This window comes from Pteropus alecto, unplaced genomic scaffold (assembly GCF_000325575.1).
Source record: "Pteropus alecto unplaced genomic scaffold, ASM32557v1 scaffold359, whole genome shotgun sequence".
In the NCBI taxonomy this organism is placed as follows: domain Eukaryota; kingdom Metazoa; phylum Chordata; class Mammalia; order Chiroptera; family Pteropodidae; genus Pteropus; species Pteropus alecto.
Window position 1 is genome coordinate 1535891 of NW_006443119.1, and position 16345 is coordinate 1552235.

Consider the following 16345-nt stretch of genomic DNA (forward strand, 5'->3'; position numbering starts at 1 on the left):
TACGGAGACCTCCTTTTTAACCCTCTCTTGAGAATAAAGACATCAGTTTTTTTTTTTGTTTTTTGTTTTGAAAGGAAGCGGTACAGTTAAAGAAGGGAGAGATGACCTGGAAACCTAACAGCTCTTAAACAGTTTGCAAAATCCTCATTTTAATCCCAGCCCTGCTGTCCTATACCTCCAGGTTTCTCCAGGTTGGTAACTTACTTTATTTGCTTTCCAACTTCTACATTTTTTGTTGTTGCTACTGGCTCTTCTCATTATTGTGGGTTTATGCTTTTAAAAATCCAGTGATTAACATTTTTTTTTACACCTACAGTACCTGGTCTTCCTAGGTGGTCTCCCATCCAAGTACTAACCAGGCCTGACCCTGCTTAGCTTCCAATATCAGCCGGATTGGGCTTGTTCAGGGTAGCATGGCCATAGACTAGAGATTAACATTGTAGTGGTGTTCCAGGAGGGAACAAAAGTAGATCATCTTCATTAACTGCTTAACTCTTATTACTTTCAGGAAATATTGTCCTATAGTAATTTAAATCCTCTCTTATTATCATCAAATCTTTATTTCCCCCTATTTATTCTTAAAATTGGATATTTGAATAAAATATATATTTTTATTTGTATGCGATTGTAATTCAGGAAGCATTCATTGTCATTCATGTCTTTTAAGATTTTAAATAGCAGGAAACGAATGATCACTTTCCTCAACAGATCAAAAATGGGTGTGAGACATACTCATACATATTAAAAATTACGTATGTAGATTAGTTACTGCAGTATTATTTGTAACACCAAAAGACTTCAAAAACCTAATGGTCCATCAATAGAGGACTTGTTAAATAAAACATCACAATCCATATAGCAGTAAATTACACAATTAAAAAGAACAAAGCAGAACTTTATGTTTTGGTGTGGAAAGTATATAAAGGCAGAATAGAGTTAGTATAGCATGCTATCATTTGCATTTAAAAATACTATCTCTATAGTATCCGCATCTATAACAGTGATTACCTCCTGGGAGGGTACTAGGTGACTGGGAGACAGGGAGTAGAAGGAAGACTTAGTTTTCCTTTGTATACCATTTGCACCATTTGAATTTTATACTAAGATCTTACAGTATTTAAAAAATAAAGTACTAACGAATTTTTAAAAGAATGAGTTCCATGACCTTTACCTGACATAATGCCCTCCCTGATTACTTCCACCTATCCAAATTTTCCTGTCTTCAAGATAGATATTAATTCCCAATTCCTTCCCTGGACAACTCCAGCCTAAGTACTCTCTCATCTGATCTCCTTTGCTAGAAGTTATTGTGTGTGGCCAAGTCATCACACATTGCTTTCTTATTCTTCTTCCTCTCCCCCTCCTCCTCCTCCTCCTCCTCCTCCTCCTCCTCTTCTTTTTTAAAATAGTATCAACTGTCTTGTATTGAACTTTCCATTTTGTATTTTCATTTCTGTTTTACTGAACCTTTTATGGGTTGCATAGAGGTCTTGCAAAGATGAAGAATAGCCAGTGAAGAATATGTGAGCAAGTAAAAGGAAGTATATGAGAAGGAGCTTGAGGCTCCAGGAGCCTTCAAAGGCATTTACCAAATAAAGATTTGTATGAACCAGTGACCCCTTTTTATAAAATGTTAAAAGGTAAAGCCTTCACATTTTTACAGTGCATTAATCCAATTATCATGACATTACTTAGCTCAGAGCACTTGCACTGAAGAGATGAGATATTGGGAAACAGAAGCAAAGATTTCGAAGCAAGACTCAAAATTTTAGAGTCCAAAGGGCTTAAAGATCAACTAGTCCAATCCCTTCATAGGTCCCTAGGCAAGCAAGGCATTGGGGGAGTTCAGACTCAAACTCAAGTCTTTTCTTAAGGAATTATAGCTGGAGAAGAGGTCTGGCGTGGGTGAAAGAAAGGGTCTTTCTACAGCAAGAAAGACAAGAGGGCTCTGTGCCTGGAAAAGAGAAGGAAGAACGGGAGGCGAAAATGAGGTGGTCATCGAATTTTGTCTCCTTCGTTATTGTGTTCAGGGCTCCGTGACAGTCTGTGTGAATAAAAGTCTCTATATTAACAGAAACCAAGTTAAGATAATCAGAACTGGTTTGGAAGGTTACAAACCTCAACTTCCCCTTATCCAGCTTGGTCTCTCTAGTTTGAGAAACCAATTTTCATTTTAAAGCTCTTTAATGACCCTCTTAAATGACTCTTTTACACCCCCTTTTCCATACCTGGAGAAGGAAAGTCGGAAAAGGAGGACGTAATACAAACGAGAGATTTACCTATTTCCAGGGTATTTTCAGCCAGCATTCCAGTATTTACTGTACCCGGAAAGTCAGAGGCATTTTAGGGTAGCCATGGAGATGTTATTGGCCTCCGCCTCGTTTCCTTCCTTTTCTTTGCTATTAAAATCTTTTACTCTGATTTTAGTAAGGGACCACACTTTTGCTGGCATCCAGGTTCTGCGCTCCTCTCTCTGCTCGGGGACATTTAGGCAGAAGGAACACGTTTTTAAGCGAGAGCGTGTAGCTACAAGAACTGATGAGGTTTATACTAAAGGGGGATGAATCCCATGCACAGTCTCTGGGTTGGGACTACAAGTCCCAGGAGACACCGCAGCAACGGCACGCTTCAGTAATCCCTTCCCTCACTCTTCTGGATGGTGGAGAGAAAGGTTCCGTTCGCAGCGGCACAGCGGGCCGGTTGTTTTCAACGGCGGTGACGGAGTTGGTAGCCCGGCCGACTGCAGGCGGGGGCGTTAGGAGGCGGATTCCTTCTCCCTCAAGTACTGGGGGCGGGGAGGAGGGAAGCTGGGCCAGCGGGCCGGGGACCGAGCCGCGAAGTCCCAGCGGGCCGAGATGGAGGGCGACGGCGTGCGGTGGGGCAGCGAGTCGGTGCCGGGTCCCGGCCCTGGAGGCGGCGGAATGATCCGGGACCTGTGCCGGGGCTTCGGCCGTTACCGCCGCTACCTGGGACGGCTACGGCAGAACCTGCGCGAAACCCAGAAGTTCTTTCGTGACATCAAGGGCTCCCACAGCCACAGTTGTCCCTCCTCCCCCACGAGCGATGGCGGGGCCCAGCGCGGCCCAGCCGGCGATGTCGCCGAGACCGGGCTGCAGGCTGGTAAGGAGGGCAGCCGCGAGGAAGAGAGGGCCGGAGAGGCAAATTGGAAGGTGGACCGCGCCCCTGCTCTGCAAAACAAAACCCCGGGAAAAGGCAGAAAGTGGGAGGAGGGCCGCGTGGCCGGGCCCGTGGGCCTCCGCCGGCGGAATCCAAGATGCTTTGGGAGGGCATCCCTCCGGTGTGTGTGGGGTGAGGGGCAGAGCGCGAGGGCTCAGCCGGCGGACCTGGGGGCAAGGGGCGCCCAGAGGCAGGAGTTCCAGGAGCAGGATCCAGGGGACCCTGTTCGCGGGCGGGAGCGCGGAAGGCCTGTGTTTGGCGAGAGCGGGCGGTTAACCCGAGGAGTGGGAGGATTGCCCTGAGTTGGGGGCTGGGCAGTTGTGGTTCATAGTCCCAGTTTAGGGGTGAAGGAATGGAGGAGGGGCAGGAGAGGAGGCAGATTTCCCCAGGACCCTGTGGAGGCCAGGGAACTGTAGTGTATCGAGTGTGTGTGTGTTGTGCGTGCGTGTGTGTTTGTGTATGTGAAATGCTTTTACACCAATCATGAGGCTACTCTGTTAAGAAGTAAGGAATGTGCCCGAAATAGGGCTGGGGTCGTAAAGGAAATGATACCTGATGCGTGGCAGGGAATTGCTAGAGAAGTTGCTTGTCCTTATGGTGAAGAAGGGGTCATTTTTGGTCCTGAGACTTCTTGACATGATTCTCTCTGGGATGTGTTAGAAGCCCTGAAGCTCTTAAAATCGTGCAGGGTTTTTGATCTTTCCTAATTTCTTGCTTCCTCTTAAAAAATGGTTTGCTGTTGGTGGGGGAACTGGAGGATTTGTGAACTACTGTATCTAATTAGGAAATAACGTAGGGACTGGCATCTCATATAGACAGATACCTTAGGGACAACGTAGCAAGGAAGTCAGTGGGTTTAATTTAGTGATTCTCAAACTTAAGTATGTATTAAAATCAAATTAAAAAATGTCTCAGGCTCTATTCCCCAGATTGATTAAGGTCTAGTGGGTGGGGCCTAAGAATCTAAACATAAAAATACCTCGGGATTCTCATGCGAGTGGTCTGCAGACACATTTCAGAAACAGGTGTAGATGCTGATGGCAAATTTGAACATGGGACTCAGAATGGAATGAATTGTTAGACTCTTCGCAGTTTGTGTGTTGGGTCTTATATTTCCAAAGTTTCAGGTTTAATATCCTAAATTTGTCTGAGACTCCAGAAATGGTGATAAAAATAAGATAGTGAGATTCCGATGTGGTCTTAAATGATATTATTGCATTTAGTTAGCCTAGATGTAAATAAAAAAGCTTTTATTTTACCTCATGGGTTAAATGGAAGGAGGAGGACGACTAGTGTTCCGGAGAGGAGAATTCCCCCTCCCCCTCTTCTTTAACTCATAATTAAATAGTAAAATTGATACAAGACTAGGTTAATAGGAGAAAAAAAAATAATATGTGCATATGAGAGAATAATATTATCAGATCATAAAATGAGGCTCAAAGAAATGATCCAGCCAGGCACTTTTTTATACTTTTTAGACAAACGATAAATTTGTGACAAATTGACAAGACAAAGAAAGTTAGTGCTTATTAGAGAAAGAATCCAAGCAAGATTTGCGTATTCTTTGGTGAGGAATCCAAACAAAGTTTGGGCTTGAGTGGTAAGTTAGTAAAGGCTTACGAGGCTTGTTTATACAGGCTTTTGACTCTGGATTCTTTTAACTTGTGATAAGGTTGTCTCAGCCCTCAGGAGCTGGGAGGGCACCCACCACATGGGAGATTTGTAGGAGGGACAGACAGGGTCAGGGTTTTCTTCTTCTACAGGTGGATTAAGTAACTTTATAATTCAAAATACTCCATATACCATTGTGGGATATCTTGGGATAGCCTGCCCTGGACCCAGACATTGGCTTTTCTGAAATTGTGGTTTTGATGTTATGCCCAGAGATTTGCTGTTCTGAAAATGGACTTATAGAGGGGCCTGATATCTGTGAGGCTATCAGAAAACTGTTGAGAAGGGCTAATGTTTACAGAGATGACCCCCAGAATCTGTACTTTCACCCTCTCTTCCTTAGCAGTCCTCTTCCCTGCTCACAGGGTTTTCTTAGAGTTTATCTAAAAACAAAACAAAAGAAAAACTTATATTGCTGATATTTTATTTTATTTATTTTTTTAACGCCTACAGCACCTGGTCTTCCTAGGTGGTCTCCCATCCAAGTACTAACCAGGCCTGACCCTGCTTAGCTTCCGAGATCAGACGAGATCGGGCACGTTCAGGGTGGCACTGCAGTAGACTATTGCTGATATTTTATAATACCTATTTATTTTAGAATTACAAAAAAAAATCAGAGTAGATTCACTTCAGAGGTGAAGGTTTTTAGGGCACCTAGATTGGCTCTTGTTTTTATTCTTTAAAAGCCAACTTAACAAATACAAATGCACTTTGGTATTTTGCCTCATTGTCTTTGGAAGTTGACTGCATTATGAACTAATCTTAGTGTATTTAACTCTCTTCACCCTCCACTTGAAATAAAAACCAGGAGGAAGGTACAGATGACAGGACTGGGAGAAATTTGATTTTGTAATGTAAAATGCTTCCATTCCTTTCAGTATGGAGAGTTTTATCTTTGGAGGTGAAAATGCACATCCGAGAAAATGAATGAGGTGACACATATATTTATATTTATGTGGAGAAGTTATTTTTCTAGCTACTTAGGTAATTGTGTTAGAAAGTAGCAACTACTCTTTAAAAGACAACTAGCTCTTGTTCTCTCCTTTTACAGGCTATCTTTGCAAGGTCAAGTTCATTCAGAGACTATCTCAACTTTCTTATGTGAGTGTTGGTTTCTGATTAATAGGAACTTGGAATGTTATGAGAAGAGGCACTCAATTCTTTACCTAATAAACATTAGAAGGTTTTAATTATATCAGGATGAAGTGTGTTTCTGGATTGGATGTAGTATGGTATTTGAGCAACTGAAGATTATGGATAAACTCTTAAGTTTTATTTCGCTTTTAACCACAAAGAATGGGAAAGATCACAAAATAATGCTTTCTTCTTAATTTTGACAGTGTTGTATTCACAAGGTACAATGTAGAGAGTATATAACATACCAGGGGCAATGTAGAGTATATAATGTATGTGATGCTTTAGAAGTTAAAAAGTAGGTGTAATAGAACTCTAAAATGAGAGTAGCTTGGTCTGTAACAAAGAAAACTGAGTTCCTTTGCTGCCCAAATCATTGGCCATCTTTTCACTTAGCTGCAAGGCATCAGAGCCCTTCTATCTGTTGATTTTCCTCTGTCAGAGGGTTCAGAAGTAATGAAATAAAGACTTCGAGCACTTCTGAAGAAAGGCAGAATGTAGTATTAACAAAGTAGCAGAGGGAAAAGTATTTTTCTTGATTGCAGTATATCATAAACCTCAATTTTAAGAAATCGGAGTGACTCTTCTGTATCTAGTTGGAATGCTCTAGTCTGTGCTGCATTCCTTCAATCCTGGTTCCACTCCTTACTGACTGAATGACCTTGGGCAAGTCACGGCTGTGCTGGGCCACAGTTTCCTTGTCTGGAAATGGAGATTATGATAATAGTAATTGCCTCTAGGATTCTTGGGAGTTAATATATGTGTTTAAAATAGTGCCTGGTACTGCTATTATTATTCAATAAACAAAGACACTGGCTTTGACCTTGGGTTAGTGGAACTCAGTCTCTTCCTTTTATACTTTTCTGCTAAGAAAAAAAATATATAAATATCAACATTACAGTATACCTATTTGTTTGTGTCAGGTGAAATTTGATTAAAAGGACCAGGAAGACCTCAACTCGGTCCCTTAGAAAGGTATACTCTAATCTTAACCATGTATGTATTCAATACATAAAACAGAAGAATGGCAGGAAGCTAAGGTATGGCTAGATTACAGGCATTTTATGTGAATTATAATTCTTAGGTTTTCAGAGCTTTTTGCTTTTGGTTAGCCAACAGCTTGATTTCTCCAACATTCTTCACCCTCTATTTGTCACAGCTAGTGTAAACTGGTTGCCAGAAATAAAAAGAAGAGGAAAAGCACTAGTGCACTTATTTAAAGCAGACATTTTTCTTGGACTCAGACAGAAAGTTTTGTGGATAATAAAGTTTAAGTGGCTGAGTGACATCTGGGGAGGGGACAGAAAGTTGAGAGAGAGGAAATTCTTTACAGCCGGTATCATAGAGCTGCCTGCCATCTTCATGGGGCTGAAGGGTGGGGAGAAATTGGGGTTGTGGGTGGGCCAGCAAGATACTGGAGTGGGTGTGCCTTCTAGTAGTTTGCCATGATCTGTTTAGAAGAGCTGCCTCAGCATTTCAATATAAGCTCAGCAGAGATGGTGCTATAATTGTGGTTTTTATTTTATTACCTTGGATGAATAAAACCCCATTTTCTCAAGTATATCTACAATTTTCACTTTCTCAGTTTTCTTCCCGTGTGGAAGCAGCATACAATGGTCAAAAGCAAACACAAGCATTTACATCAGACCTGGGTTCCTGTTCTGGTTCAGCCTCTTATAACTGTGTGACTTGAGGCAAGTTAGTTAACCTATTTGAATCTTGTTTTTTTCATATGTATAATACATATGAGTAATACAAAATGCCATGTATTTTATGATTCTATTTATATGAAATGTCCATAGGCAAATAATAAAGATAGAAATTCGAGATTAATGATTGCCAGGGGTTGGGGAGAGAGGAAAATGAGTGACTGCTAATGAGTATAGCAGGGGTCCCCAATCCCTGGTACTTGTCAGTGGGCTGTTAGGAATCAGGCCACACAGCAGGAGGTGAGTGGTGGTTGAGCAAGCAAAGCTTCATCTGTATTTGCAGCCGCTCCCCAGCGCTAGAATCACTGCGTCAGCTCCACCTCAGATCATCAGCCATTAGGTTCTCATAGTAGCACTGGCCCCTGGTGCCAAAAAGGTCAGGGACCGCTGGGGTATAGGATTTCTTTTGGAGGAATGAAAATGCTCTGGGATTAGGTAGTGGTGCTGGTTGCACAAGTTAGTGAATATACCAAAAACCACTTAATTGTTTACTTTAAAAGAGTGAATTTTATGATAGGCGAATTATCTAAATAAATGGGAGGAATAATGTCTATCTCACAAAGTTGTGATGTTTAAAGATAATTAGTACAAGCATGTAGTTGATCTAAATATATGTGTGTATGTGTCTATGCGCGTGCGTGTGTGTGTACATCTCCTTGAACTTTAGCTTAAGAAGTTGGAACATGACGGGTTGGGGGAAGAATAATAGGAGCGGAAAGAATGCGGGACAGAATGGTTTGGAATGGGAACCAGATTTAGGCCCAGGTCTCTAAGCTCCCAGTCCAGTTCTGCTTCTGTGAATTCTCCCTTGATCTTTTCTGACCTGGCCGTAGGAATATAAAATGCGCCCCGGCAGTGGTGAGACTTTGTTATAAATGAGTCATAACCCAGGGCTTCATAGCTTGCTGTGGAACCATAATTTACTTCAATGGGAGACTTTATCTGATTTAATGAGTATAATGTGACACTACCTACTCAAGCCTCTTATTTCCATTTCCAGTCCCTGACATTTAGGGTAGCAGACCCTTCTTTGCTGATCTTGCTACCACCTCCAGCTCCCTGGGAGGAAAGGAGGAAAAGGCCTCCCCAAACACAATGGCTCTTTGCCCTTTCCCTTTACTGCCTTTCCCCTTCCTAATCTTCCTTTCCAGGGATAATCTGTTTCCCACAGCACAGGGCAGCCCACTATTAAAAAGGCTTGAATAATTCTGCCTTAAAAGACATTATTACCTTAACATTGTTATCATTTGCAATGTTTAGTTTGGTCTAAAAAGTCATTACTGATTTCAATATGATAAGTTCTTCAGCTTTACAAATAGTTATTTAAAGAAAGCATGGATTTAAATAAAAATCCGTTCTGGTCTTTAAATTTTGTTTTGCTCTGTCCACTTTCCTGGCATCTTCTTTATTTTCTCACACTTCTGTTCTTTGTCTCACTAGGTTAAGGGGACAAACAATCTTCCTGCAGTACATGTACTTCTCAAAAAAAAAAAAAAACGAACCTCAAAAAATAATGTTATTGAAGGGGAATATGAATTCCACCTTAAACCTACCGCTCAATTCCTGTAGGCTGTGGACATACAGATCGTGCTTTTATTTATTTACTTATTCGTCTGATAGTTCTGGATGTATTCAACCTATCCTGCTTTCTAGACTGTGAGCCTCTAAGGTATAGAGACTGTGCTTTACTCAACTTTGTATCCCCTGGAATACCTACCTTAGTGCTTTGTTCATAACAGGCAAGTATATATCTGTTAAATTATTTCCATGCCTAGTAGATAGTGGAATGATGTTTTTTCTACTTCAGAAGGGCATTTCTCCACCACCTGCCACCCAAAAGATAAGACTTTTTTGTAGATTTGCCCATATTCTATCTGAGTCCTTAAAAAAGAACGATGTATGCATTTGATAGATGACTGACTAGACTGGAGTTGCATTCTATGCTAGTATCCCAGACAATGATTTTCATGTCTCAAAGAATGAATTGCATGCAAAACCCATATAATAGAGCTTCACCATGATATGGGAAGTAAATCCTTAATATTCATTCCCTCAACAAACCTTTATTAATGCCCAACTCTATACTGGGCACAGGACACAAAATGGTGAACCACTGTTCAAGTAATTGATATTATTAATTCCTAGTTGATGTTATGAAAGAAAGGAGGAAGGATTAGTGTTCTGTTGTGTTCCCTCTAGTGACTTGTCTACAAATCAGTTACCTACTTAACCATTAGCTATCTTAGAGGGTGTGGGGATAAGGCATATGGGAAGTTGTGAGATTAAATGGCATTGATAAGAACTTTACTGGTTTTCTGATAGAATACAGGAAAATTACCCCTCTGTCTTTTACGGAGCAATTATAATTGTTTGTATGGTTGAAAAGCAGAAAGCATTCATGCAGATTATTGTTAGAGCGTCTATCATCTTCATATCTTTCTTAGAGATTACTCACAAGGAAGCCAGTATGAAGAGTATGAGGTACATGGGTGCATGTGTTTTTTTTCTCACAGTTTTAATACTTAAAGTGAAATTTCCTCCTTACTTGTAGGAAAATAATTCATCTCTAGGGATGACGTGTTTTGCTTCCTACATGGTCCAGGGAATCTGAATGGTGTCATAACAGGAGTATAGAGGGTGAGCCATGTGGAAGATGCAATTTTTCATTCTTGACTCTCAAAGATCTGACTGGAGTTCCCTGTAGGAGTTCCTTTGTGAATGTAGTCCACCCCATGCTTGAAAATCGATACAGTTCTTTGCCAAATGGGGAGTCTGGTAATCTTAGGGATCCTGGAACTTGACACTTTAACAAAGGAGAATAGATGTAAAAGTGGTTGAGATATATGTGTGTTCCCTTGCTTAAAAGCTATAAATCAGCCTGAGAAAGTCTATATATTTTTTTTATAAGCTTATTTTTATTCTATTTTTTTAAAATTAACTTTATTGGGGTCCCCTTATATATAATATTCCTCCAAAGTCCAAACCAAAACTCTCTGAAGAAAAGTTGGTCAGACCCATCAGTGACCCCTGTGGGCCCGTTTGACGTGCCCATCTCATCAAGTGCAGTGCCTTTTTCTCTTTTCTTTAGCAGGCAGTGTGAGTGGTTTGGATGCATTCCCCAGCCTTGCACCCCACAACTGTGGGAACCTTTTGAGCACAATTTTCTTTGGAGTGGTGCTCTATAATGTACTTCCGTTCCCTGTTGTGATGTTCTTTGGGCAGGAAGCTGGGAGGTAGGACTTGAAGGTTGTTTTTCTTTTCACATGTCTAACTAATAATGCATCAAAACTATCCCAAAGAATTATGATAGGTTATGCAGTCATTATAGCCTTTGATTTTAAAATAAAAACTTCACGTCTTAAAAAAATACTTTTATCCCTTTTCCTAAACTTAGATGTAAAAAGGTCTAACTTTAGCTTCATCAGATTAGGAGTTTTAGTACCCTATTTATGGTAGACAGATTTTAGTTTTGTGTTTTTTACCCTTTCCAGTCTGTATAATGAGGAGAGGATTACATTCCTCAGGATTTTTTAAATCAAGCCAAACTTTCCAGAGCCAAGACTAAGGCCCTGCCATAAATGTAGCTAGATTCCAAGACAAAGTTGAATGAAAGCTCTCTATTTAAATTAACAGGTGGTGACTGAACCAATATGGAGTTTACTTTTTCGTAATATTCTGTACTGCATACCCTAGATTTAACTTCTAACATTATGGAGCTATGTAGGTGCAAGGAGAATGGCAGGGAGGTAGGGTGGGGGTAGGGGTAGGAGGTAGAGCTAGTAAGAGAAAAGTCATTCTTACCCTTTTGGCATGCAAGAACCCCACTGGGGAAACCTATTTCAGTGTCTTCTGATTGAACAATTGCCTGCTCTGCTGGCTGTCATTCTATGTAGAGAAATGGAGACATAGTGCTGCTCCAACTTGTTAGTATAGAATAAAAGTGGCTTTTTTACTATAGGATAAAAATAGTTTGCTAGTGTATAATAAAGAGGGGGCCTGAACTCCAGAAGAGATGTGTTCCCTACCTCTGAGTAATCAGAGGGGGCCACTGCGGGCAGTACAAGGTTCAAGCTTCTTCTGGTGGTTTCTTAGTCATGAACTGGGCAGTTATAGGTGACTTTGATCAGTGTCCTAATCTGGAGCATGACGTTTGTCTATACTACTTAGCCTTGAGGATTTGGATTATAAATCTGATCCTGAACTACTTACTTAGATTAGTGCCTTGAACCCCCCAAACTCTGAACTGGCAGCAGTCAACTCTCATAAGAAGATTGAGGAGACAGAGGTCAGCACAAAAGTGGAGACGGTGAAGAAACTTATTGTTTAAATTCTATTATTACTGTATTTACTGTGTTTTTTATTGTTTGTTTGGTTTTTTTTTTTTTCGGTCAAGTAAAATTCTGTCTCGATCTCTTTCTTCTGTGAGATCCAGAACTGGATACACTTTGCTAGGTATCCTTTTGGCTCATTTAAAAAATTTTTTGAAATAATTTTACATTAACATAAATATTGCCAGGACAGTACAAAGAGTTCTCATACCTACTTCATGCAGATTCCCCAGTTATTAACATTTTATTGCATTTGCTCCATCACCCAATCTCTCTCTCTCTCTGTCTACTCTTTTTCTGAATGGTTTAAAAGTAAGCTCTAGACAGGTTGTCTTATCTCTTGTAAACACTCCAGTGCACATTTCTACTCAGCCAGTACATGCTTTCACATACCAGCATACAACTTTCTAGATCAGGAAATTAACATTGATTCCGTACCACCGTGCGATGCACAGACCCCATTCAGGATTGCTGGGCTGTCCTAGTAATCAATTGCCCACTCTCCCCACCCCCATCTCTTTTCCTTTTTTGACCCAGGGTCCTATCCAGGAACACGTGTTGCATTTAATTGCCATGTCTTTTCAGGCACCCTTAATATGGAACAGGTCCTATGCCTTCCTCTGGCATTTACTACATCTTTGACAGGTTTAAAGAGTAGGCTTTACATTCCGTAGGATGACATTTAACCTGGATCTGTCTGTTGTTTCTCCATGACCAAACTCAGGTCCTGAGCTCTTAGAAAGACTAGGCACAGAAATAATGTGATTGTATTGCATCATGGTTACATTATGTCAACCCCCCTACCCCCCCCCACTCCTGGAGATGTTACACATGATCACTGGTCATATTGGTGTTCTCCATATTCTCCACCCTGAAGTCACCATTTTTCCCTTTCAGTTGATTAGTGTTTTGTAGGGAGGTGTTCTAAGATTTCACTAATAATCCATTCCTGAAATATTTCCCTCCACCAGACATAGCATCTATTTGATCTTGGTCTATTAGACAACTCCCACCTCATTCCTTTCTCTTTCTTAGTAGGTATTCTTAGTGGTAGGTAAAGGCTTTCCTTTTCTTTTGTTTATTTTTCTTTTTATTTATATTAGCATGGATTTGTGAATTTTTTCAATGGATTATAATTTCTTATTATCATTTAAAAATTTTTTATGCTTAAATTTTTCCTGGTTTGGTCAATGAGCCCCCCCCCCCCCTTTTGAGCTGGTTCCTGTGTCCTTTTGCCACAGTCCCACCATTCGATAGTTCTTAATGGTAAGATGCCACCTTCCAAATGAGAGAACCTAAGCCCTCTGTGAAGCATGGGGTTGGCTTCCTTCGAGGAATGCCATTTATCTCTGCATCTTATAAATCACAGCCTCAGGTGCCAGCTGCCTTTCTGTTCCCTCTGCAGTGTGACCAGCCTCAGGAGCAGTTTTGCCCAGAAAGGAACTTGTCAGCAGGCTGCTGAGTGCAGTCTCGTCATTTCACATGGCTTCCAGAGGAGTATAACCCTGGGAGTGGAGGTTGTCTCCCTCTTCCCAGGCACCAGGAAAATCTGCTTTAAAACTGTTAGCAATTTTAACATGGCCACCAAGTAGAGTAACTTTAGTGACATTTCTGCCAGCTTGACTTTTCAGCTTTCAACAAAAGCTTTAGCTACTTGAGTACATTTCAATCTCTAATTTCCAAAAACCATACCCTTCAACCAGAATACCTTGTTACTGCTTGGTCCTGAAGTTTCTGAAGCCCAGAGTACCTAAGCATGTGTTTTCCTTAAATGGGAGTGCTTCCTTCAATTCAGAATCCTTTACATTTAGCTAAAGGTCAGAGAGCTTGTTTGGCAGAATTATTTCTCAGCTCCTGGGACTTTTGTAGCTCAATACTTTGAAGGTTGTAGTAGAATTGATTGTAATAGAAAGACTACAACATTCATTTCTCAACTTAGGATTTATCCTTTTCTCTACTCTTGGCACAAGTAGTTAATAAGAAAACATCACTACTTATTTGTGAAAATACATTTTGGGGTCACTGATTACTTCAGTGAATTATAAAATCCTTCATATTTTTATTTACTGTCATAGAGGACTACAAATTATTGTTAAAAGTGTGATTAAAAAAAAGCTTTAGGAAAGGAGGGAAATCCTGGAAGCAAGGATTGCGGTGGTAAGTCTGTTGAGATATGAATGAACTCTGAAGCCATGTCAACTTTCTGAGTTGCAATTGTATGACAAGGCAAAGATAGAGTCCCATTTCACTTACTCCATTCAGTGCCTTCCCTACCTTGGCCATGGACTGCACCTTACCTTGGCCTTCACTCACCTCTTGAGTGTATGTTACTGATTGAGATGGAAAACAGGCACAAAAGAGATATAAATCTATTGCTATTATTCCAGAAACAATTTAAATAAAATATCTAATGGGTCACTAGAAACATCAAAATGTCATTAGCATTCCTTCCCGCTAGTTCTTTTTAGAATAGTCTTAACCTCAAGCCAAAAAGGTAATACACATTGACTGATAAGAGGAGCATTAAAAATTTCTCTGAAAAGTAATTACTGTCTCTTTTAGAAAAAAAGGATTCTAGAAATCTTAGAATAACAATACAATTTTTTTAAAAATGCACCAGCTAATAGTAATATTGTGTTCCTTCCCCAGGCTTTATTCCTGGTTTGGGACAATTTTTGTAGTGACTCTTGTCAGTCTGCTTCCTACAATTACTAAGTTGTGTTTTGGCCCAGACTGGGAAAAAATGTGGTAGCGGGGTCAGGGGAGGAAAAAAGTCTTTATTCTGTTACGGTATCCAGCTGGACCTAAGATCTAAACTGACATAAGACAGCTTAACAGGAGAAAAATATGTGCATTTTATTAGTTTTCCTTGTACATGGGAGTCCTTACGAGAAAATGAAGAGTCAAAGACACAAGTTGAACATATATATCCTGAATTAGACAGAGAAGTAAATTATGAAAACGTGACAAGATACAGGGGCTTGCGCTAAGGCAGTTAGTTAATGGTGGCAAAGTAACTAGGAAGATAGAGGTTAGTTTAGTGAGGCTTATTTTCTTGACCTTGACTCCTGGTCTCTGGTGATAAGAATGTTGCTTTGCTTCTGGAATAGGGAGGACATATTCCAGTTGGGGGTTTTATCTCCTGCTTTCAGGAAGAAAAAGGGGAGGTCAGAAGGCCCTTCTTATACCTGCTGTGTGTCAGGTGCCTCAAGCTAAAAATAATCCTTAAGCCAAAGTGGCATCTTTTGGGATGGCATATTATGCCACCCTTCGGGGGCATTGTCTCTTACTAAGTACCCGGTGAAGGGGTTCAGAACAAGTCTCCCTAGAATGTCACTTTAGCATGCGGACTGTTTTGAGCTGAAGACAATCATGGCCCAAAAGACTCAGAGCTTTTTTTTTTTAACCTTCCCCTTAACTGCCTAAAAGAATTTAGATAGGGGGCCTGGTCCTGGAAGAGAACTCACTACTGATAACCACAGAGAGTATGGGCTAGGTGTAGTGGGCTTGGGGGCAGTTTGGCAGTGCCTGGAGATCAGAGTCCTCTCTGTGTCCTGTGGTCTCTGCGTGACATGGCAAACATATGTTTAGCAAACATTTGCTCTTCCCATCGTCTATAAATTGTCTTCCGCCCCTTTGGAGTCTCAGACCTTTACCCCCTTCTCTTCATCTCAGGATGGCATATAAGCCTCAGTTGCCTGACTGCCTATCATTCTCACATTCTTATGGGGCCCCTGTACAGTACACAATTAAGTTGTTTTTCTCATGTTAATCTGTCTTATGTCAATTTGATTATTAGAACCTAGGAGAAGTACAAGTTATCCTCCCCTGCACTGCCCCGCTAGACCTACAGCTTCTGCATCGCCCTTTGTTCCACCTTTTATTTGTCTAGATACATGAAAATACATGAGTTCTTTTTTGTTTTGTTAAGCTACTGTTTCCTCATCTGTAAATGGAAATAATAATCTTGTCTGATAGGATTGTGAACATGATATAGACAAATGATATAGACAAATCAGGTGATGTACTTAGAAGGGGTTCAGTAAATCTTATTGTGGGAGGAAACATAATTTTCCTCTACCTTTCTAGGTTCTTGGCCGAGCTCTCCCCTCACCCCATAATAAAAAGACATTAGCAGGAGAGAAACAAACAGAAATTTAATAACGTGCACACCTCCTGTATACATGGAGAGACCCAGGAAAACTGAGTAACTTTAAATATCGTCTCGTTAAAGACAGCTGTTGGAGAAGGGGGAGCAATTATGGGAGGTTACCAGGGAAAAAAGCACCCGTAAACAAGGGTAAGGTTGTTATGCAGATTTAAGTC

The 16345-nt window shown here is 40.7% G+C and overlaps 1 protein-coding gene and 2 pseudogenes across 1 annotated transcript in view; 1 reads left to right on the plus strand and 2 right to left on the minus strand.

Moving 5' to 3' along the window:
* Positions 1-307: 307 nt before the first annotated feature.
* On the minus strand, positions 308-425 carry LOC112471865 (annotated as a pseudogene).
* A 2222-nt stretch (positions 426-2647) lies between these two features.
* Positions 2648-16345, plus strand: part of DSTYK (dual serine/threonine and tyrosine protein kinase) — a 50512-nt gene continuing 36814 nt past the window's right edge. The window contains exon 1 of the mRNA XM_006922860.3: positions 2648-3120. Coding sequence (XP_006922922.1) covers positions 2856-3120 — 265 coding nt within the window. The 5' untranslated portion in view covers positions 2648-2855. The remainder of the gene's footprint in view (positions 3121-16345) is intronic.
* On the minus strand, positions 5293-5411 carry LOC112471864 (annotated as a pseudogene).